Source organism: Myiozetetes cayanensis, unplaced genomic scaffold (assembly GCF_022539395.1).
Source record: "Myiozetetes cayanensis isolate MyiCay16 unplaced genomic scaffold, myiCay2020 scf3, whole genome shotgun sequence".
NCBI lineage: Eukaryota > Metazoa > Chordata > Aves > Passeriformes > Tyrannidae > Myiozetetes > Myiozetetes cayanensis.
The window spans coordinates 45,185,525-45,208,258 of NW_026087521.1; the positions used below are offsets into that span (position 1 = coordinate 45,185,525).

A 22,734-nucleotide genomic window follows, 5' to 3' on the forward strand; every position below is an offset into this window, starting at 1 on the left:
ATTATGCATAAGTGAAATGAAGAATCAGCAATACTAAGAATGCACCGCGTAAGAGGGAGCGCCAGAAAAGCCTTTTGCTTTTCTGCTTAATAAAGAACTTTAAGTCCCATTCAAGAGTAAAGTTGATTTGGCACAAATGCCTACATATTCAGTGCATACGTCTAGTTCTATAATGCAAGAAAAATGGTGAAACTTTCATCTTTTATTCAGTATTTGCAATATCCATTACCACACAGTTATTTAGACTGGATTTAGTCTCACCCAGCTTCAGATAGGCACCTCTGTGTGATGTAGTTTAAACCTTTACTGAATCAACATAGACACATCACTGCAAGAGCTTTCCCACTCTCAGCTACAAAGGGTACAATACACAACTATCTTAAGAGCAAATGCCCAGTTTCAAACAGTTACACAAGCTTAAACAATTTGGGGGAAAGAGGTACCTATGACAGATAATCTTAAAATCTGCCTGATGTGGAAAGCAGGAACTTGCACCCACAGTGTATTTTTGGAAGTCCAAACAAAAAAAGGTCAGAGTTTTTCTTTCTTAAAGTAGTCACCTGGATGGTTAATGATTCTGAAAACTGTATCCTTCATAGTATTTATCCACTCTCCTGTGCACACTTAGAGAAGCCACAGTCTCTTCAGGGAGGTGAATCACTCCCATTACACAAGGGCTGAGAGCTGTCACAGTAGCCTGAATCCATGTCACCAGAGCCTTAGGCTAATGTTGTCACCACTGCTCTAGACTTCATTTCAAAGCATAGATTCTCTTCAAGGAAATCACTGAACTTTAGCCTTCTCTGACATTAACTGCCACACCGCATAACGGCACAGAACAAAGACTATTCTAGTTGACTCTCTCAAGTCCAAACAAGAACAACTGAAACAAGGTCTTGGCTATTTGTTTCAAAACACAACTGGGTATATCTTCATTGCAAGAGAAATTCTTCAAAATTAAAGAGCAGTTTGCATATAGGCTACAGTGTAACGCACACAGTCACTAGAAAATGACAAATCCTACCTAAGTATGCATGAAAAGTGGCAACATAGGTCAAAACATCTTCTGAAAGACCAATTTGTAAGCTACTGCATTTAAAGCCCAGCTTCCCAAACCTAAAAAATGTCATAGCTTCTGGCATCAACAAATCCCAAACAGAAGCTTAACACCAGGTCTGACACTTATTATGAATGTCACTTGAGATTCCACTCAATCACTTTCCTATAGAGCTTTGTTAGGTCACGGGTCATGTCTTATTCATCTCCTGAACTCACCTGCTATTCAAGACTTTCCAGTTACTTGGTAAAAAGAGAAATAGGGTTCCTTAAAGGCAAAAAAAAAAAAAGAAGGTTGTATGTTTTTTCTACATTAAATTTATACTGCAAGATACAATGGTGTCCCTCAGGTAGAAATGCATAGGAAGCCAGTTTCATAAATATCAGAAATAGAAGATTTGCTCAATAGGATCTTTTTGTGCACTAGAGAGAGGATACCATAGGAGTTCGGACTGGAAAGACACAAAGGAATCACCTGACAATGGCACATCTCCTTTTAGGAGTAGCAGTAAGCATGTGGCTCTTACAGGCAGTAATGCTCCTTGGTGCTTCCCAAGATAAATGATTCAAAATCACATCCATGCAGTTCACGGGAACATGTAAGGGCCAACAAGGAGAGTTTCAGAATTTCTCCATATACCTATTGGCAATCAGAGGAAAAACTCTCACTGACTGTCAAACTTCTCATTGTCTTCACTCAACTTTTCTTAAACCTTCCTCAGGTCTTGTTCATAAATGCTTGCACATGACAGAAGGAGCATAACCCTCGTACAGACCACAAGTCCTCATCAGGACCAGCAACTTGTGCTTGTGATGATGTTGTGTATCACAAGAGCCTGAGTCACCCATTACATGAATTAACATGTGAAGAAAGGGTTCCGTTGTAGATATCTTCACAAAAAGCTGGTCAGAACAACAACATAAGAGAATGGCAAACTCATTTAAAATTTCTGGACCCATTTTAGCACAACAGGAGCTTGGCAGCTTGAATCAGTCTGCTGATTTACTATCTGGCTTTAAAAGAGACTCCTAAGAACACCCCTTAAACTCTTATTTTAGGAGCAGGCTGTCATCCTTCTTTTGTTCATCCCAGTGAAACTGTAATTTGCTCCAAAAAAGGACTGGATGTAGATGACAAGATGTAACTAGATTTCTTCCTTAAGGTATGGCAAGAGAGGGGAACGAATAAAGATAACCTCTTTCTCTAGACATGGCAGGGAAGGGAGAAGAAAGAAATTAGAAACCTGATGAGGGGAAGAGATACTTCGCTGCTCTGCCAAAAATATCAGGGACAACCACGACACAGGATTGCATTACTTCTACCAAAACCTCTAGTAAAACTAGGGATTCCTAACACAGTAAGAGCCACACAATCCCATATTATGCATATGTATCAGTAACTAGAGTAATACCATTTTATTTTCAAGTCATCTATACAGAATAAAGAAGTGGAACAAGAAAATTGCACCTGCCTTTAGAGGGGGAGTAACTCCATTCTATGCTGAACACATGAAGTCTCACCTCTGTTCCTCTCTTCATCATGTCTCCCTACTATCCTCTTCATTCCTTGCTACTGCCCTGAACACGGCCAAAAGCCACTGAGAGCTGCCCAGTCACATCCACACACTTCCCCTGCCCTTCAGCAGGGAGTGAGGCAGCTTGGCAGTGGGAGGGGTGCAGAATCTGTAAGCACAGTATGACCACAGTGAAGGTGAAGGAGCCCCATGTTAGGGTGCTCTGAATGGACTTGGCACAAGATAGCTCTGAAGCTCTGAGTAGCTTTGGAAACACTGGCAGGGTGAAGGTTGCAATGCGCAGTGCTGCAGATTGGAGAAGCAGCTGTGAATGAGTGAACAGTCAAGTCATCTTTGGCCTTTCTTGAGTAAGAAGGGTCCTCATGCCTGACCTAGGCAATTCTTACTAACAAGATCTGTTAATTTAGTTTTTCTAACACTAAATGTCTCTGAGACTAGTACTGGGTTTGATTCTACTCCGTTACAAAGTTTCCACCTTTCATTGCAGTTGTCCACAGCCTTCAACAAAAGCTTCTTGTCTACCATAATCCAAAACACAGTCAATGGCCACTAAAGTTCCCAGAAACAGCCAGCCCCCATTTGTTATGAATTAATTTCCTAGGAAGGGAGGGTGGAGCAGTGAATCTTGGGAGGTCCTTGGCACACTTACAGTACAGGATGCTACTCAGCTGTACTGCTCTGAATTAGAAAAATGTTAAGAGTCAGTTGTAATGGGTCTGCCAGTTTGATCTTTGCACATTACTCACCTCTACAGACATTATGGTATAAACCAGCATGTTTTCTGCATATTTATATCATTTTGCATTTGAACACTGAGCACTAGCTGAATTGTAATTTCTGTATTACATGTACTGGAATAACTTGAAATAAAAGGAGTGAATGCTGTAAAACCAGAGAAACTCGCTACATCAACTTACCCTAACATGGCTTCTCTTCCTGTAACAGTAACTCTTGTAGTGTAGCTCTTAAAACCCACTTAGAAATTCCCTTAGAGTTAAAAACAATCCACAGACCCCAAAGCACTGAGTCCTCACATTTCCTGTAAGCTGTGTCACTTGCTTTTTTGGTGGTGGTAGGTCATATCAGGGTTTTTTTTAAGATTGGAAGACTTCCACTAGCTCTGCCTAATGCTTTTTCTGACCTTATATACACAAGAGGTGTTGATTTATAAACTGACTCCAGAGCATTGCAGTCTCCCCTATCTTTAAAATACCAACTTCCATCATAACGCTTCAACTGGAAAGGCTTCCTTTAAACACAGCATGAGCAAGTCAACAAAAAAATCTTATTTAATGCTTGAAAAGCAAATGATGTGATAGCCATACTCCTATTAACCAAAACCCCCCGACAAGCACATGACATAGATAATTACAGTGTTTAATTTTGCAGTCCTTAGATACATACACACGGGCTGCTCTTTTCATCACAACCTTTGCCAGGAAACTAAACAAGTTTCCATACATTTTTTGCCAAACCCAGCAAAAGAGCATGTATTTACAAAGCAAAAAACACAGATAAAACCCCACCCACACCCTCCTGGTTTAAGCTAGATGAGACTGTAATATGAACTGGAAGTAGCATCTACCATCCTGTAAAGAACACTTAACACACAGAGAATTTTCCATAAGGCTGTTCTAATTCACCCCAGATTGGTTCCATAGGCCACTGATGTTAATCAAAAGTTTCCAATTAATTCAGCACTACTTGGATCACATTTTTATTTTAATTCAATAGCACAGTGTCAATTCATCGCAGTCCCATGTAACTTCTGCATCCAGAGCTACTGAGAAAAATTTACAAAGGAAGGTAACTGTTAGTAAACTGTACACAAATAGGAAATGCCAAGGAAAAGATGCTTGCTATAGTAAAGGTTAATTGAGAAGTATCTAGAATTGATGCCAAATACTTTGTATCAAAGGTCCATTAAAATACACATAGTCTCAGTGTCCAATACAGAGGTAACTAAGAAAATATTAATAGCAGTAGTGTCCACATCTTCTGCCCTCTGGAATTTTACTCAGTTGTAATGCCTAAACAGAACAATAATGAAGTGGGCCAGCTCTCAATATCAAGCTTTTCTGTAATATTTTTAGAAAACAGAAAGTCTCATTTCTGTTTCTACAGTAACAGAATCACAGTTCACAATTTGTAGGTATTCTTTACGCCTCATCTGCTAAAGACATCCCTCCACTCTCATCCTTGTCCCTAAATTAAAGCTTAGATTATGTACAATGATATAAAAATACTTATCTTAGAGGGGTTTTCACTTGCTGAGTGTCTGAAAAGGGTTGGGTGCACAGTCTCAAGGCATTCCATTACATTCCAACCCTATCTGAAGGCTTTAGATCAGCAGGTGTATTTTTGGTTTTGCATATTAATCCTCCCTGTTTCAGACCAAGGGAAGAGCAAAAAACTTTCAATAGTAAATAGTGCAATGCTCTTCAGAAAAGTTTGTCCACCTGGATTGATAAATAGAAAGGGAGAATTAGGTGCCACCCTTCCCCAGAGCTACACAGTGATTCATCTCCCTCACAAGTCTTTCCCAAAACCACACTCTCTGCGGGGCTGAAGATGAAAGCAAAACAACTAAAATGGGACAATTTGCAGTGGCAATTGTTTTAGCCTGGACAATATTAGATGTCAAATCCACCAAACCCTTAAGGGCTTACCCTCTGTGCAGACTTTTTGCCAGGTGGTGCCTAGTGAAAGTCTGATCTACAGAGATGGCAATAAGCAAGCCAGGGATATAGAGCTCTTGGCATCCCCCTAACATCACCACTGGCAACCTGACAGAAGGGCGATTACATGTCCTTCAAAAAGAAAGCAAATCAGAAGATTGGCCATTTTCCCCCAGTGACTTTTTTTTTTTTTTAATAGACCTGACAGTTAAAAGGTGGTAACAGATGCCCCAGTCCTGCAGGCAATACCATCCACTTCAATGAGAATGGATCAACAGCACAGCAAAGGAATGGACACTGTACAATCTTCAGAGATGTGCATTTTCCTGGTGGAGACCAAAAACTATGAAAGGTCTAAGTGTAAAACTTTGAAATTTAAAATCAGTTTAAACCTTAAAAAGAAGATGTATTCCCCCTTCTACTTATTGTTTAAAACTTCCTTCTTGGGTAAGGGAAAAGATGGATTGGGTGAAAACACAACCTTTATGCCTTAAAAGTCTACCAAAGAGGTTTACCTTGCAGGATCAGGGAAGCACAACAATGCTTTTCTCTAAGCTGTATAGCAACAACTTCCCCCTTTGTTTAATGTGACAAGACAACCCTAACAGTGACTTTTAGCTTTTAGGTGTATTTAATCTCAAAACTCAAAGTATACCTACCAACTTTGGAAACTTCCTGCAATTCCTTTCTGTCACTGGGGGAGGGTGTGGGGGGGGAGTAAGAAGTTACAGTCTTTTAAATAGTTCTAAAATGACAAAACAATCAAACCCACAGTTATTGTTTTAAACTAACAAACAAGGTTTTTCTTCAGTTCTTACAGTCTAATCAGGCATTTTGGGTTCACATTATAATTATGGTTTCTCTCTCCTATTCCCAATACCCCTGCATCATATAGCCTATTCTTTGACAGGTTTCACACATTTCTAAATACACTGTGGATTTAAAACCAAAGCTTGGAGGTCTTAACAATCTTCTGTCTCATTAAATTATTTTCATTGTATGTCAAAACTTGAGGGAACTGTGGGGAAAAATGTTCATAAGGTCTTTGAGCACAATACATCGGGAGGTTTGGTTGTAAGTCACAAGAGCCCAGAACAAGCATGTCTTCTACAATGATCTTTGTTTTGCATTTTAAAAAGTACCAGGAGATTAAATCTCCCTTTCTGCTAAAACTGTGGGTGGGGTGGTTTTTTGTTTAGGGTAGAGTGGTGGTTTTTTGTTGTTCGATTTGTTTGCTTTGGTGGGGTATTCTGTTTGGGGTTTTTTTGTTTGTTCCTTTTTAATCCTTTTAGGTTCCTTTATGTTATTTCCTCTGATCCTACTAAAGATTTTAAGAAATAAAGGGAATTCAAAGACAGATGATGAAAGTGATTAGAGGCTTAGAAAGACACACATATGAAGAGAGATTATTAAAAAGTCTGCCTCGCTTACTGACAAGATGAATTGAAGGGATCATAAGAGAGACCTGGAAAATGAGAAGAGACATTCCACAGAATGCTTTTGCATCAGTAGAAAACAAGTGGATTTCTGTATTCTTTTTTTAATGTAAGCCTTTTGTATGTGAGATCATGTAAAAATTAAATCATCCACAAAACACTGATTCTATTGGTAGTCTCACTAAGGCTGAAAGAACAAGAAGACTGAAATTAAGATTATCTGTTAATAAATAAACCACATCTGTCCAAGGTAAGGGTTTTTTTTTTGCTTTAAATAAAGGAAGGATTCTTACCATTTTAAATATGTCTTCTACTAATAAAGAGAAAGTTCTGAATAGGCTCCAATATGCAAGAAATTACTTAACTGTGACCTTCCTGCATCTCTCTCTAACGCATCTGGCACTTGTTAAAAGTAGGCTTCTGCTTAGACTTCTGATGGGATGTGGTAAAGGATCCCCATGTGGTTCAGTCGTACTAGAAAAGGATTTTTCTCTTATGTAATTATACATACAAGTTTATAATCCTGATGATATGTGGAAGATTTTTGTTCAGTAATGAGTAAGAGACCAAGAGTGAAGAGCAACATCCTGATCAGCAGGTTAAAAAAAAAAAAAAAAAAAAGTATACAGGTTTCTGAGGTCTATATTGGATAACCTGGCAAGCATTCAGAGATGACAAGTTTAATAGAGCCTTGAGAGGTAGTCCTGACACAATGCTCTGGAAGCAGAAGTCAACACAATGAGGCACAAGTTAGCATAGCTAGTTTGAGTATCAAGAATGTTAACTACTGCAATACCATAGACCTCCACATGGACGTCCTGCTCAAGAAATACAGCGTAGCCAGAGTCTGAACACCCTTGTCTCCCACAGTACTTACTGCAAAAACGAATCCCTTAAGGAAGAATCGTGACACTTTTCAGCTATCCTGCAAGCTATGTTCAAATTCCAGAAAGAGCTGCACTTGGTGCATGACAACAAAAGATGCAACCCCGGTTCCCAAATCTTGTCCCACTTCATAGCTTAGATTTTGAAAGATTTGGGTTTGTATTCGAAGTGTTGCAGGAATCAACTATTAGTGGATGTGACGCACAGTGAAGCTCCAGTTACTGGCATCAGCAGAGAGGACTTGAAACATTTTGCACAGCTGTACTGTCAGCAGTGATTCCACCTGGGCCACCAGAGCGAGCTGCAGTAATCCACATCATAGTGACCAGATACTACTGGCAAGGAGAGGCAGGAAAAGCCTCCTTGAAGGGCACTCCTCCTAAAGCTGGAGATGGATAATTTTCCAGAAACAAGGAAACCATGTGGTTTTAAATCTATACCCACCAAATAAGGCAGATCTGTAACACGCTAATACTGTAACACTTCAAGCAATAGAGGTTTTATGCCCCACTCACTTCTGCCATGTGTGGCATTGCTTGGCTCTCCTGTGATTCATCCGAGAATGGTCTCTCCCTCAAAACATTTGGCCCTCATCAGCAACAATGACTGCCCTGTGTTAAGAACGACCCAAGTGATCTTCATTAAAGTTTTTTCTCTCTTTCAGCCACAGGGAACTTTGCACAAAGTCTGGCATATGGTTCATTGGAGAGTTATTAGCAGAGTCCAGGACATCTTATACTTCAAATGGCTTCAAAGAAGAAGGTATTGAACAGACTTGTTGCTATACACTGAAGAAGCTTTTAGTCTGGAGCAGAAATTTTTAAATCCCTTTCTACTCACACTCTACCATTTACAAACTCAGAAGGCTATATTCCCAGTAAATGTTTCCAAAACTCTTGCTGCTACCACGTCTAGCAATTGTATTACAAGTTCTGTGATATCTGACACAACTTGTAAAGCCCAAACTCTGGAGCATCACGATTACATACAACTCTAAACTTGTACAGAGTTATATTTTCAGTTCTCATGGTCACAGGAAGGGAAGGAACAGCTAATCCTGGTTAAAAGAAATCCTAAATCAGAGAGAAGACCAATGCTTTTACAAAACTGTCTTAAACATGAGATTAAAAAAAAATTCAATACACAAGTACAATAATCAACATGGCATTATCCATGACGCTTTATGCTTTTAAGCAGATCAACTAGACTAAGAGTAGAGTTTAACTCTTAACATGCCAAATATTATGAAGATATGCAACTTTTCTCCATGGTCACAGTTTGCTAGGTAGCACACTATTCTTACAGCAAGATCAGTGAAGGAAAAACTAATTAGTTCAACTTTCAAAGAGAAAAACAAAGGAAATTCATAACATTTTTAACTCCGTTATGACTCATATATGTATCCAGTTTGGACTGTGAAGAGCATTAGAGACTCCAGTAGTAAAGCTACAGAGTATAGGGCTACCTATTTTTAAAACATTGTATTATTCTGAAACAATCTGAAGTATGCCATCTCCTTTCCAGCACTGTCAATTAATGGGCTGAAGGGATGAAAATTACAGCTAACGTGCAGTACAGGAAAATAACCTTCCCCAAAAACCAAAAACTTTTCCCCCCCCTCACCTCCCAGAAAAGATCTTCCTTCACAAATAGTTGATCCTTACACTTCAAACCATAAAGCTCATTGCCAGACTCCAGATCTCAGCATAGATAAGAGAATGTCTTCCAATATCTCAAGTCTGCTACAGTAACCTCCATTTTTTTGTATCTTCCTGCGGTGGTTGGGAAGGAAGAGCCACTTCTTTTACACCTGTTTGAGCTAAGCATCTAGGTAACAATTTTAATCTGTGCATTAACTACAAAGTCAAATGCCTTCATCAACAAGAAATTTACCACAAAAGCCACTAAATACATGAAAGGATCACAAGCTTTGCCTATACACGTTTATGTTTATATATACATATATTGTATAAACAAAACATCAAAATAATAAGACAAAGAAAGATGAACTTACTAGCTGACTATAAGAAAAAATATCCCATAAAGCCATACATCATGGATATCCACTATATTCTTACTTTGTCCCTGGCACACAGGTGCACCTTTTCTGTCAGTTTCCATCCCTGTCACAGCTCTCTTTTAAGTAACTTCATAAAGGGAACCGTAATCATTCTCTGCTGCCAGATACAATCACCTGCTCCAAAGTTTATTAAACAAACCTTGAGAAACAAACCCCAAACTCCAGTATTCGCCGCTGTGATCTAGACACAGAGTCACTGCATTAAATCATCAGCGCTGTTGACTTTGGTGAGTAAGTTCTCTATTACTCGCGTCCAACTAGTTTCGACTGTGGATATATCTTTAACATTGGTTTCTATTATGTCAACAGCCAGTTTAATTTAATTTTCCTACACCAAAGCGTACTCAGTGTAGGAATATAAAAGAAGCACATAGAAAAAAAAAACCAACTTCCCTCTGGATCGCTAACCTAGCAAAACATGAACACCCCTTTGGCGGCTGCCCCTCGGAGCTCGGCACCCATCGGACAGCCCCGCCACCCTCGCCTCCCCGGCCGCCTGCCCTCACTCAGAGCCTTACCCTCGCCTTGCGGCGCCGGTGCCGCTCCGGGTCCGAGTAGGTCCTGTCCACGGCCAGCGCCGTGTCGCTGCCCGGCATGGTGCCGGTGCCCCTCAGCGCCGCCGACAGCCCGCCACCCGCGGGGTCCCGCCGAGGGACACCCGGCCTCCAGCCCCGCGCCCGCGGCACTGAGGGGGCTCTCGGCCGCCGCCGCCGTGCGGGAGTGCCGGGCACGCCCCTGCCGGGCACGCCCCTCCCGCACCGCTCCCCAGCGGCACACCCGCATTAACCCCTCGGCGCTACCGCTCCCGCCGCAAGCGCTCAGCTGGGCGGCGGCCGCGCTCTGGTGCCCACCGGGCGGGTCCTGAGGGGGTTGGGGGGGTGCTGTCCCTCTCCTTCGATAAGGGGAGGGCGCCTGAAGGGACAAGAGGGTGGGAGCGAGCTTTAGCCAGAGGGAGTAGGCTATAAATCGCTTTGTTTGTTTACATTTGAAGTCGTATCTGAGGGGACGGCAGGAGCTGTAGCATGATGATCTCCCAGAGGTATGGCTGGATGAAGGGGTGGCAGTCCCGTTCCTCCTGCTGACAGTCGCCGGTTTGGTTCAGCTCTTAGAGAGAGTTACTATCAAGCAACCATCTCGACTTCTGTTAAAACAAATCTAGACCCTGTGGCTACGGTGAAACCTCACAAAGCAGAGCAAATCCTAAGGGTTCAGAAGTCCAAAGGGGAAAGAAAGGAGAAACCAGAAGTATTGTGTTGTCATTTTGGGGCAGACTCACTTGTAAGGTATTGACTGTGGTAGCATAAAGCACCCAGGGCACGACTGAGTAACGCTGCTTGAAAGCCCTTGATACCTAGAGGTTTTTGCAACAAACATGTTATAAAAATTCTATCAAACCAACTAAATAACCAGGGTTTATATTTTTCAAAGTGGTCAGTGGAGCACAGCAACCGATTCAGTCCCCTTTTCTGCACATTACACAGGTGAGATAAATCCTTCAATGTCCTGGCACAAGTGAGCTTCAAACCGTATTTGTGAACACTCAGGGAAAACTTGTTTTCCAGGGCACACGTATGCCAATGTACTTAAATTCCTAAGAGCTAAGTGGTGTTTCTGACTGATTTTCACATTTATCTTCAGACTGCCAATGCTGAGGAATGAATGCATTAAGTGACACTTATATTTCAACTTAATAAAAAGTGTAATTGAAGTACTGTTTTATAATCACCCATTAAGTTGTACATGACATGTGCTTTTTCCTTTTCTGGAATAAACAGAACACTTGAGTTACCACCTTTAATTGTTACACAAAGTAAATCTGGAGTTCCTTCAGACCAACTCCTTTGTAACAGTAGCAGGACTTCACCTTTTAGAGACAGTTGTTATGATGCCCGTCCATGAATCACACTGCTTTCCTTCTGTAGTTGGAGACAGCAAGTCCCAAGTCATGTGCATGTATAAACACACATAAATCAACACAGCTAACTACTCTAGAAGGAGCTTGCAGCTTAAAAAAATCTCCCGACAGTTGTTATGATGCCCGTCCATGAATCACACTGCTTTCCTTCTGTAGTTGGAGACAGCAAGTCCCAAGGCATGTGCATGTATAAACACACATAAATCAACACAGCTAACTACTCTAGAAGGAGCTTGCAGCTTAAAAAAATCTCCCTTCCACCATTTGCATTTTTATTAGAATCATATGTTCTGAGGTAACAGTACTGTCAGAAGTTAATTATTTGACACAGGGGCCTCCTTAGTGTTTTCAAGTAATGAGGTCTTCATAAATGAAAGACCTGAAATTCTAAAATAAAAATAAATACTAGACCTCACCTTCTTGGCAGGTGTTTCTTCTTCAACTCCAACACCGGTTTTAACAGTTGTCCCAAAGTAAGTAGTGAGTGGGTTTATTAAAAGGAGCACTATTTTACTAATGCAGTATTCAAAGTAACCAAACTAACACAGGATACTGCACACAGGTGGTGACTTGCAATACTTCCTATACTTCTTACAGAGCTGAATGAGTTAGCTGAAGTTATAAGGCTCCTGGGGAAAAAATGGAAATGGAAACTGTTTCTTCAGTCTTTCAGCTCAGACATGAACATTAATTCATGTGCCAGAGGGTGGGGAACTCCTGGAGGTAAAGGTGAGTAAAAAATTAAATAGGCAAATTTTGTGGGATTTGGGGTTTTCACTGAAGTAATAATTGCACATTTCCAAAGGGGATTGTGTCATTTCCAGCACCTAGGATGAAACATCCTTATTTCCTCAGAAACTTTCAGGGCTTTTTTTTTTAAGCCTTGCCAGGTGTAGTTGATCAAAGCATAGAGAGGGTAAGCAGTTGGAAAAGGGACACATAAAAGGCTTCAACTGCTTGGCATTTTAGTAATATAAGGCTTATCATAAATCATAACTTTATTCAAAAGTTTAAGAGTTTTATTTAAATAATATCAACTTTAATTAAATAATACCAGAAGACTAGTCAAAAAATGGTGAAGGTTCTCTTCAGGATAAAAAGAGGCAGGGATGTGCAACATACGTTTACAGGTAGTATTAACACAGTACATTCACAAAGTGAATATAACTATTATATCCACAAAGAAAGTGCTCTGTCCTAATGTAGCTTCTAAGAAGAGAGGATAATACAGTTAGTCTCGTAAGACTCCAGTGCTGCATTGGTCACATCTTCCAACCAAACCCGTGGATTTGCTTGGGCACTGCTCTCAGTGGTGCATACCAGCAACAACAGCTCCCATGTCCTGCACCAGCAGCAAAAGCCCTGGCACTGGGTGGTTCCTGGAGGAGCTGTGACCACAGGACAGCAGGCTGGTGAACCAGGAACAACTGCTGCACACAGCAGGAAGTTGTGGTGGAGGAGAAATAGCTGCTTTGGTAGAGGCACCTGTCCCACAGATCAGGAGAGCCCTTCCACACAAGCTGAATTAGGAGCCATTGTCATTTTGACAGTCTCTGCAAGTGCCTTATGGCAATAAATGGTTCTTTTCATATGCTGGCATTAAATGATCTGCATCTTCAGAATGTAAGTTTATGTCAAACTGTGGTGCAATGCAATTCTCTGGCCAAAGGCCCCCTTTATCTTTCCTTCTCACACATGTGCTGCCAGGGCCTTCCTGGCCTGAAGCAGGAGCAGGAAGATTCTTATCCTATGGTACAATTGCAGAATAGGTTTCATTTGGCTTGACTGAGTAAAGACCAGCCACCCTCCTCTTGCACACTCAGCTGATTTGCACAACTCTCCTTCTCTACCCCAAAACAATCAGGAGGCCCTGAACATGGCAGAACACTGCACCACACAGTACTACTGACAGGTACTTCTCTCACTGTTATTTTCAAAAGCTCACAGAGTTTAAATAAACATTCTTCCCACACACTGCACCTGGTCTTAACCGAACCTTTAGCCCACTAAAGCAAGTCCTTCCAGATACCGGCAGGAACATGAGGCTGGAGTCACACTGACATAGGTAAAAGCGGTAGCCCATATATTAATTCTCTCATCCTTTGTTCTTCTCACAAAGTATTTTAAAAATTAATTTCTAAGGTTTAAATTAATGATAAAAGTGTTAAATCATTCCAGCCATCCATTCTGCCAATTTTAAAGTTCAAATACCTCAAAATCCCTCAGTGAGCGCCCAGCTGTCAGTGCCCATCCTTTTCCAGTCCTTTCCCTCACTTCAGCATGCTGCCATGACCCACAATGCTTAAGTCTTTGTATTTACATTATTTTGCCTACCTTTTTAAAGTGACCTTTTAAAAAGGGATGCCAATTAAGAATGGAAAGGTGGTTAAACTTAAGATCAATGTACAAGGGCATACACCACTGTATTTGGCTTTCAGAGGGATAGACCTCAATATTGCATTTGCTTGTATTGCCCCTGTTCTGGGAAAATGAAATCTCTGGAAGTATAGCAGAAACACTGCTCTAAGGAAGTCTGACAGCTGGAGCCTGAGCTTTCTAACGATGATTCCTGTCTCACTCTTCCCTGCAGGATATGCACCTTTGCCATCCATTTCTTGTTCCGTGACCATGTGTCATGCTTGCATAGAAGACACTGCACTCCCACCTGCAAGCCACAAATTATCCATACTGACTTATGCATAAGGCCATGGATGGAGAAGAAGCACCAGTGGCACCAGTGAGATTGCCTAGCAAAACCTAACTCCCCACACAATGTAATCCCATAGTTTGTGTCATAAACAGACACACTGGGAAGTACCCTCCCCCTCTCCCCCAAAAAGGGAAACTTTTATAGATATGGAAGACATGGAAACTCTTTGGGAGGCTGGCTCAAGGTTTAGCCCTGCTCTCTTTCCAGTTTTATCATGAATCTGGATCTTGGCAATTTGCTTTACTTCTTTGGATTTCTACTATCCTATTTGTACAAGGAGAAGCACAGAATGTCTTTCTCCTGTAGAGAACCTTGAGCTCTTCTGGAATTAAAAGTGCTATTATTAAATATTGTGCTCTGATGTTTGTTGGAAGAAATTAAACATATGATGTCAAGAGTATATTGGCAAAGGTACAATCAGGAATAAGGCGAAGGTTCCTTTTCCCACAATGGTAGCATCTGTACTCTAAACAGGAAACTGGGATTTCTTTTGAGAGACTTTTTAACTTGCCACCAAATCTTTTTCCAAAAACCTGTAGCAACCAGCCTCCAGGGAAAGGGTCTATGTGAAAAGAGACTACTAACATCATTTCTAAGTCTGACAGCAACTAGGATAGTGGTGAGTGACACTGGTCTTGCAGTTATCCCTGAGCATGCTGTCATGGCTTTCAGTTCATCTGCCAAAGCGTGAGCCTTTCACACCCACAGGAAAGGAGATACTTCACTTGTCTGTACACAGCACAGACTACCAAGGGATCATACTGAGACTTACAGACTGCATTGCCAAGATGTGATGTGCATTCAGAAGATGTTGATAAACATTCAGATATAAAACTGAAAGTTTAAGTCAACCCCTTTCCTCCTCTGTCCACCCTTGATTAAGAAATATTTTATGTGCTTTCAGAATAGAATAGCTCAGGACACTCTGTGAGAATGCATTTTCTACACAGTAAAAAACTGAAAAATGAAGACTTGTCATTGTGTATTAGTGAGATGTATTGACAGGGGGTATAGAGAAGCAAGTGAAATTTTCCAGGTGAGAGTAAGAGAAGTTGTCCTTCTTCATCCTTTCCCCTGCCTACTATACTGTGTTTGTTGCTGTGCGATGAGAGGCAATTTTAAGCCCTTTCCTCATTCTCATACAGCCTAGAAAAAATCTGCTACATAATTCCTTACTGCTGCTGCTGAGTGACAGTGATAGTGTACACAGTACCTACAGGATGGTGGCAGTGTTTTGCATTTCAAATGCTGTGAATAAGAGCCACCTTTGTAACAGACTTGAATGCCAACTGTTCTTCGTACTGGGGAATTTGCCTGGAGCCCAGCTATTTACATTAAAGATAAGCCATGTTCCAGGGGCAAATATATAATTCTCCCCCTAGCTAATGAATGGTTGCTGCTCATCAGCTTACAAATTTTCTTCTGCCCCATGGTATGTGATTTGGGGCCTTCTGAGAAGGAGTATGTTCAGCCTGTCTGTCCTGAATCAGCCACTTTGACATTGTCATGATGCATGCAGGACCAACAGCTGCAGCCTGTTGGCACATGAAGGTGGCCCATTCCAAAACACAAATATGAACTTGCATCCCAACCATTCGAACCGCAGCCAGAAGACAACCAGCCTGGATCTCCTATTACTGCATATTCTGGTGGTTACCTCGGTGCAACATTTTATCCTACATTAAAACAAGTATAGTAGACATAGCCCATGAGAACAAGAGTTGCTCTTGGTATGGGGCCACCCTAACCAACCCTCAGAGCAGTGCACACAGTCCCTCTGACGTGGCATGTAGCTGGGTAGGTGACATCTGAACTCCTAAAGGCTCTGTAAGTCAACTTTCACCCTACTTACTGCTCTATGGCTATGGCTGCACAGATATCCTGTCTCAGTTTGTGGCTCACAGTTGCAGAAGGAGATTGCAGATTTAGCTGGATAGGAACCTGTTAATTTGTGTGTGTGTGTGTCTGTGAAGTACATTACATAGTAGTGGTCCCGGATAAGTCATGTCATACTAAATGTGTGACATCAATTATTTCCATGTGAAGAGACAATGTCAAATGCAGGATTAGGACTAGTTAGCCAGTCAACCAGAAAACATATATGGGTGATGAGAGGACAGAAAAATTGATGATTATACAAGTAAGCCTATACCTCTTCCTGGTGAGTGTTGTTACAACACAAAAAGCTTTTGAGTTTACTACAATGATTCTATCTACAGAGATACAAGTTACAGGGACATGAAGCTCAAATTCCCTCACCACTTCTAAAATTGACCACCTACAACTCATCTAACTGTGGTTGTGTTAAATCAATGTCATACAGAAGTTTTCCTTTAAAACCAGGGGAACCAGCTTCAAAACGGGAGTGTTTTAAGTCATTTATCTGCTGGGTTAACTGGGAATTAATAAAAGCCATTATATAAATATGGTTAAGAGCCTATTTAAGATGAGTGTAATAAAAACAAAATGTTCCTTCCAGTTTACTTCTCAAACTGCCAGACCTAAACAGACTACATTCAATTCAGTTTTGGGTGACAGAGACTCAAAAGATTAGCATCGACTACGCAGAAAAGCCCAAATGCCACTATGTTTAATTGGCATAAATTTTCCAAGTGCCTGATTTTAACAACAAACATTTTAAAGGCAACAAATTATAAAAAACCCGTAACATAGCAGATATTTGTATTATGCTAAGTACATGTGTATCAACCATTATTTTATAAGTATCCAGCAACACCCCCCCTTTGGTATCTAATATAGCAATATATCAAGAAATTATTACTATGTATTACTATATAATTTTACAGGATAGTTTTCAATGAATATATGGTTATGAATATTGGAATCAAAACTTAGATTGGAATTTAGATTTAGATAATTTAGACATGAAACTAGTTGACCATGGAGGCAAGCCATAAGATATAACATGATCCCTATTTTTAACTATCCTGGTGTTGTCAGATGCTTCAGAACAGTCTGAATAAAAGATTTAAGCAAAGAAAAAAAAAGTGCATTTTTAGCAATATTCATAATCATTCTTTGGTGCTTTTAAAATCATGATTTCATTAGGTATTATTAGCTACAAAAATTGGGAGATATTTTTTGACAGATTGAAGTCTTCTGCTTCATTATTCTACAACCAGTGAATTATATATCATACAGTATGATTTTTCTTATCCCTGGGACCTGAGTTTAGAGGAATATATAAACAGCAGCTTATTTTGCAACATTTTTTGAAACAGTATCAACACAGTAGAGTCCTAGCATTTCAGGGGAGTTTCCCCCAAACTTACATCAATGGAAAATGTTAGAGTATGAGATCACTAGAAAACAGAACAGTGAACACGCACCATTTGCCAATAAAAATTCCTGTTCTCCTATACAGTAACATAATTTTCTAGAACAATTGCAACTGATCTTTTCTTACTAAAATTATACCCACGTAGGGTAGGATTTATTTTTCTTTAACTTCTTTTCCAACACAGCTACGTTGGTGAAGCATTTATACATACAAGCAATCCAAAGGCAACAGAAGCAAAGAGAACCTCAGTATCCAGAGATGCCTGACAGGATAATGTCCAGATAGATACCCTGCAGCAGACAGACTGCTCTGGGTCTGGAAGAAACTGAAAGACCTCTGCCCTTTCCACGCCCACTGAGGTACTCATCACCAGCTAGCCTCAAGTGCCAGTGAAAGATGAAGCTGCCCCTCTTCCCTCTTCATCCCTAAACCCCCTCCAATTTTAGCAGCAGGATTTGGGTTGGTCTGATATGGAGGGCTGGCACATAGTTGCCTCTGCTCCAGCTATGAGGAGCTCCTCACTTCTTTTTTTGTAACCACCTCAGGCCAACAATATTACAGATGTCAGATTTTTCAAGCCCACAAGAAAGGCATGACATTATCAACAAGAATCTCACAGACAACTGCTTACAAATCAAAAGAGAGGAAAAAAAGTGTTTTAATTATAGGCTTATCAGTGAAACTGTTCTTTTACATTCCCCTAAATTTGTGTTTATGTGTGTATCTCAGATACATACACAGACTTATAAACACTTTTATTTAAAGTATAAGGGGAGAAATTTAATGTTCTATTAGTTAGTCTATTCTAATAAAGATTAATTCTTACATGTAAGTTTTGGAACACTGGTAATTAGGAGTCTAAGTAGAAAGCACTGGAGCAGTATACAAACTAATAGCAACATAAAAACCATAATAGCAACATGGTATATCTCCTAAGTAATTAAGAGTTCTAGGACCCAGGCACATAAAAGTGATGACATAGTAGCAAAGCTGAGGAGAAGTCCTATTACATAAATCAAGACAAAGCCTTCAGGAGGAAGTGGTATCACAAAAACTCAGGATCTGATGGGTCCTTCTCAGCAATTCACTCAGATGCTCACCAATTTCAATGATTTTCAGCATTTCAAACACACAGGTCTGATACAATTACAAAACAACAGAGAATATTTTTCATTTGCACTCACCAAAATTTTGCATTTCTTTCAATGAAAGCTTGTCTTTTTCTTAACAATACATTTTCTCACATCTTCTGTCTTTTAAGACATCATATCGTAAACCTTCCCAGCTTGAAAACTTAGCAGGAAAATGTTACTAAAAATTATTTTTCATTTCTGCCACAAGTTTTCAGCAATAACTGAATATATAACCTGAATAAATGACTGAATAAATAACCTACCATTTTCCAGCCGTTCTGTTTTGTGACGCTGAAACCCTAGGCCTGGTTTGAGGATTCGCTTGAGCTGAAAGGCGCAGCTGTGCCTTGGCTGGTGAGCGAAGTTGTGCTGGTTACATACCTGTAGCTCTGCTGTAGCAGCAGAGCGAGTACCAGCACGCGGCTGCAAAAGGCCGCGCTCTCTCTCTATGTACGCCTGTTTCGTAAATGAAGGACGATCCCAGCTACAGGTGGGACCTTCCCGGCACAGTCACCAGCTGACATCAGCGTCCTTGAATTTATGGGCATGGGAAGGTATCTGAAACCCCAGGGCCATAAAAAGAAATGGCTGGTTGCTGGTACCGCCCTGGAAACAACCCGTGCAAGCTGCCCGCAGGCAGTAACAGAGGTAGAGGAGTATTCAGACTCTGGACTGAAGCTGCAAGGAAAACCACTGACTGCTTGGATGACACGGCTTCACAGTTAGCATGTAGAACTGATGACTGGTAGCCTGTTATGCTACATGTGTATGTATTATCAGAGCAGAGAGATGTACCTTTAATGCCTGTGTTTCGTCTGGTATCTTATCCTCGAGGGTGGTTTGTAATTTAGACACAACAATGGTGAGCTGCTCTGAGAGCTGATCCAGGTGAGAACTATTTCTGACAAAACAAAAGAAATTATTACATTGTGAAAATACACACATCTGAGTTTTATTAGCTCCCTCATCTGCTACTTGCACATCTGCTCAAGCTGTGGTATTGACGCAGGAAAAGTGGGCAAGGAATCATGCCTGAGGGCAGAAGGCAGAACCTAGCAGAAGTCAGAAGTAAGGACCAAAGTTGATTATGTAATCACATTACTAATTGCCAAAGGTTTAATTGTGTCATAACACATAGGGTATGTTTGTATCCAAAGACTCTTAGCATCAATACAGTGTATTTTTACAAGTTATCGTTGTAAAAGACATGGAGTGAGGATACAGTCCAATGTTAGGACATCTATTACTTATGGAAATTTGCAGATGCACCCCAAAATGAACTATTAAACCTTTAAAATGAACTCTTTTCCTCATTTTTCTAACAGAACTTCAGTAACAGCATGAATCAATCAGGCTTTAGAAAAATAACAAACAACTTCATCCAAGCAAAAACCTAGCAGGAAGCTTTAGGGCACCTTCTGGTGAAGCTGAGATCAGCAATTATATCTGAATATCATACTAACAGCTGCTGAAATTATGATGAAGGAAAGACGAAAACTATCAGAACTTCTAGAAGGACCAAGAATGCAAATATGGCATTAGAACATCTGTGAAGATAAAGCATTGTAAACAATTATCTGGTTTGCTAGAAAAGAGAAAAAAGCTTACTATATAACTAAAGTAAGTGACCCAGCAGAAATATGCTCATCTTCTCCAAGAATGACTCATCTCCAGGGGATGCTTCACTAAATCTGTATAAACTTTCCCCTTGCTACCAATAATGAAATTTCCTTTAGTTATCTGGACTTCATATGGTCAGTCCCCAGAACTATAAAGTATTTATTTTTCTAAGGCATCCAGTAGTAAGAAATGAGGGCACATCTATACACAACTCAGCTTTGCTGATGGAGAAAAGAAGTAGATAAGCTCAACTAAATCAGTAGGGAATTGCTGCATTCCTTGGTAGTGAAAGGAGATAGGCACTATAATAAACATTTAAAAATTAAACAATGTCCCTAAGTATTTAAATAGCTTAAAGTGAATTGTCTTCCTAAGAGGAGAATAAAAACAAACAAATATTCAGTAATTCTCAGCATGACAACCTCAGCCACCTATCAAAATCATACTGCAGTTTCAAACCAGAAGAAATTAACTGACCCAAAATCAGCAGGTATTTCTCCCAGAAGGTGTGAGGGTTTTTTTATGGATAATTTTTTATTTCCTCTTCGCACGTACAGAGCTAAACTCCCTGCAGCCTGTTTGCATTGAGACAAACCTCTTACTGAGTTGATTCCCCCAGAACTTCTTGAGATAACCCTCTTTCCTTTTGAAACTTCTAGACCTAGACACAAAGAAATGTGTGTTGGTAAACACGTGCATGAGAGCATTTCCCACTTCCCTAGTTTTCCAATATTCCTTAGCAGTTGTGAATGACACTTCCAGCAAACAAACCCTTCATGCCTATCTTCAACATTCTTATACTGCCCTGTAACGTCAGACAAAAGAATAACACTAGACTTTGAGGTTAAAAATACACTGCTCAACCTATCTTTTTTTTGTTCATTAGATATTCTACAGACTATGCATATGTGTAAACACACATTTTTAATTTATGCCTCCCCAGTGCTTACAGGATTTTATAGGCAGAGTGAGTATTTACATGTGGCACTCCACACTGTGTAGGAGGTACACCCACCTCACTGAGCCGTGACTTCAGTCTGCCGAAAGCCTGAGCAGTTGTCAGCTCGGCACTGTGTTGGATGGACAGTAAACAGTGAAACCGGGCAGTGGGAAGAAAGTTTCATTGAGAAAGGATGTACCCATCTTGGTATATTTTTACCCCAAAACCTAAAAAATAAGTGGACCTGTTCTGCTTGTTACAGGTTGACTGGAGGGGTTTCTGAACTGATTTTTAGTAATCAGTTCTTGCAAAAGACTTTTAAAATGCCATGAAATCGTGACAAACCTTTTGATTTTTGGGAACACTACAAACTTCCAAAAGCTAAGGACCCTCCCAAATGACTTCTGTTATAGCTGATTTATTTTAGTTCAATTGCGGACAAACATTAAAGTAGGGGAAAAACAGTCCAGTAACTGGAATGAGCAAGTGCTTCCCATGTTCTGCAGAACTCTTCAAATAAGATACATCATCAGTGCCTGTTGTTTGCTACAGACCTCCTATAGATATGCATGAAAATCTTGGGTTTAGTCACTAGTAAATTTGAAATTCTTTTCACCACAAATTCTGTGGCACTTCAATACTTTTGAATGTTAGATATGGAGCTCTCAGTCACATTTGCTTGAGGGCATCAAGCTAGAATTTATATACATAAATTATATATATACATAAATACACAAATACGTATATAGATACATAAATACATACATATGAAATAGTGAATATGTAATAACATCAGTTCTTGAATCAGAGGTATGAGAAGCTGCATGAAGACTTGCAGCTTTAATACTTAGCAAATGCACTATTTTCATATTACAAGGTGGGATACGAGCTAGCAGGAGCACTTCCACCAGAACAGTGTCTCAGGAGGAGGGAAGAAATACATAATTTGTTCTAGCTGTCTTTTCCTAATTCCATTTACTAGCATGTAATTGAATAAGTGCAGAAAAGCTACCTAAGAGTCATATCCATGGCAATTTGTCCCCCGTAAGAAATCTCAGAAATACGTCTTTACATTTCTGTATATGTGTTATATCTCTGATTTAAATCTAACAAGAGTAATTAAACTGATTTTGATCATCAAGGATTTAATCAGCATATAGTCCTGCTGCTTTGAAAAATGGGGATTCCTACATGATACATCACAATTTACTTAGACCTTGTAGATCATGTTGTCAGGACTGGTTAGCAACAGTCTCTGAAGAAGCTATGGCAGAATTTACCATGTAACTTAGATACCTGCTGCAATGGATACTCAGGGCTAATTTTTTGGACTTTGAATTTTAAATAGTTTTGCAAAGACACCAATGTATTTATGCAAGTACTTAAATCACAGAACAGGTAAGGTTGGAAGGGACCACTGGAGGTCATCTAGTCCATCCTCCCTG

The 22,734-nt window shown here is 40.2% G+C and overlaps 1 protein-coding gene across 5 annotated transcripts in view; it reads right to left on the minus strand.

The window, feature by feature from the left end:
- Positions 1-22,734, minus strand: part of TMCC3 (transmembrane and coiled-coil domain family 3) — a 152,331-nt gene that overhangs the window by 39,242 nt on the left and 90,355 nt on the right. The window contains exon 1 of one of the 5 annotated variants that reach the window (XM_050325408.1): positions 10,189-10,328. The exons of the other annotated variants lie outside the window; for them this stretch is intronic. Within the exon in view, the coding sequence (XP_050181365.1) occupies positions 10,189-10,266 (78 nt within the window). The 5' untranslated portion in view covers positions 10,267-10,328. Of the gene's footprint in view, positions 1-10,188; positions 10,329-22,734 lie in introns of those variants that run through there. 5 annotated transcript variants of the gene reach the window in all.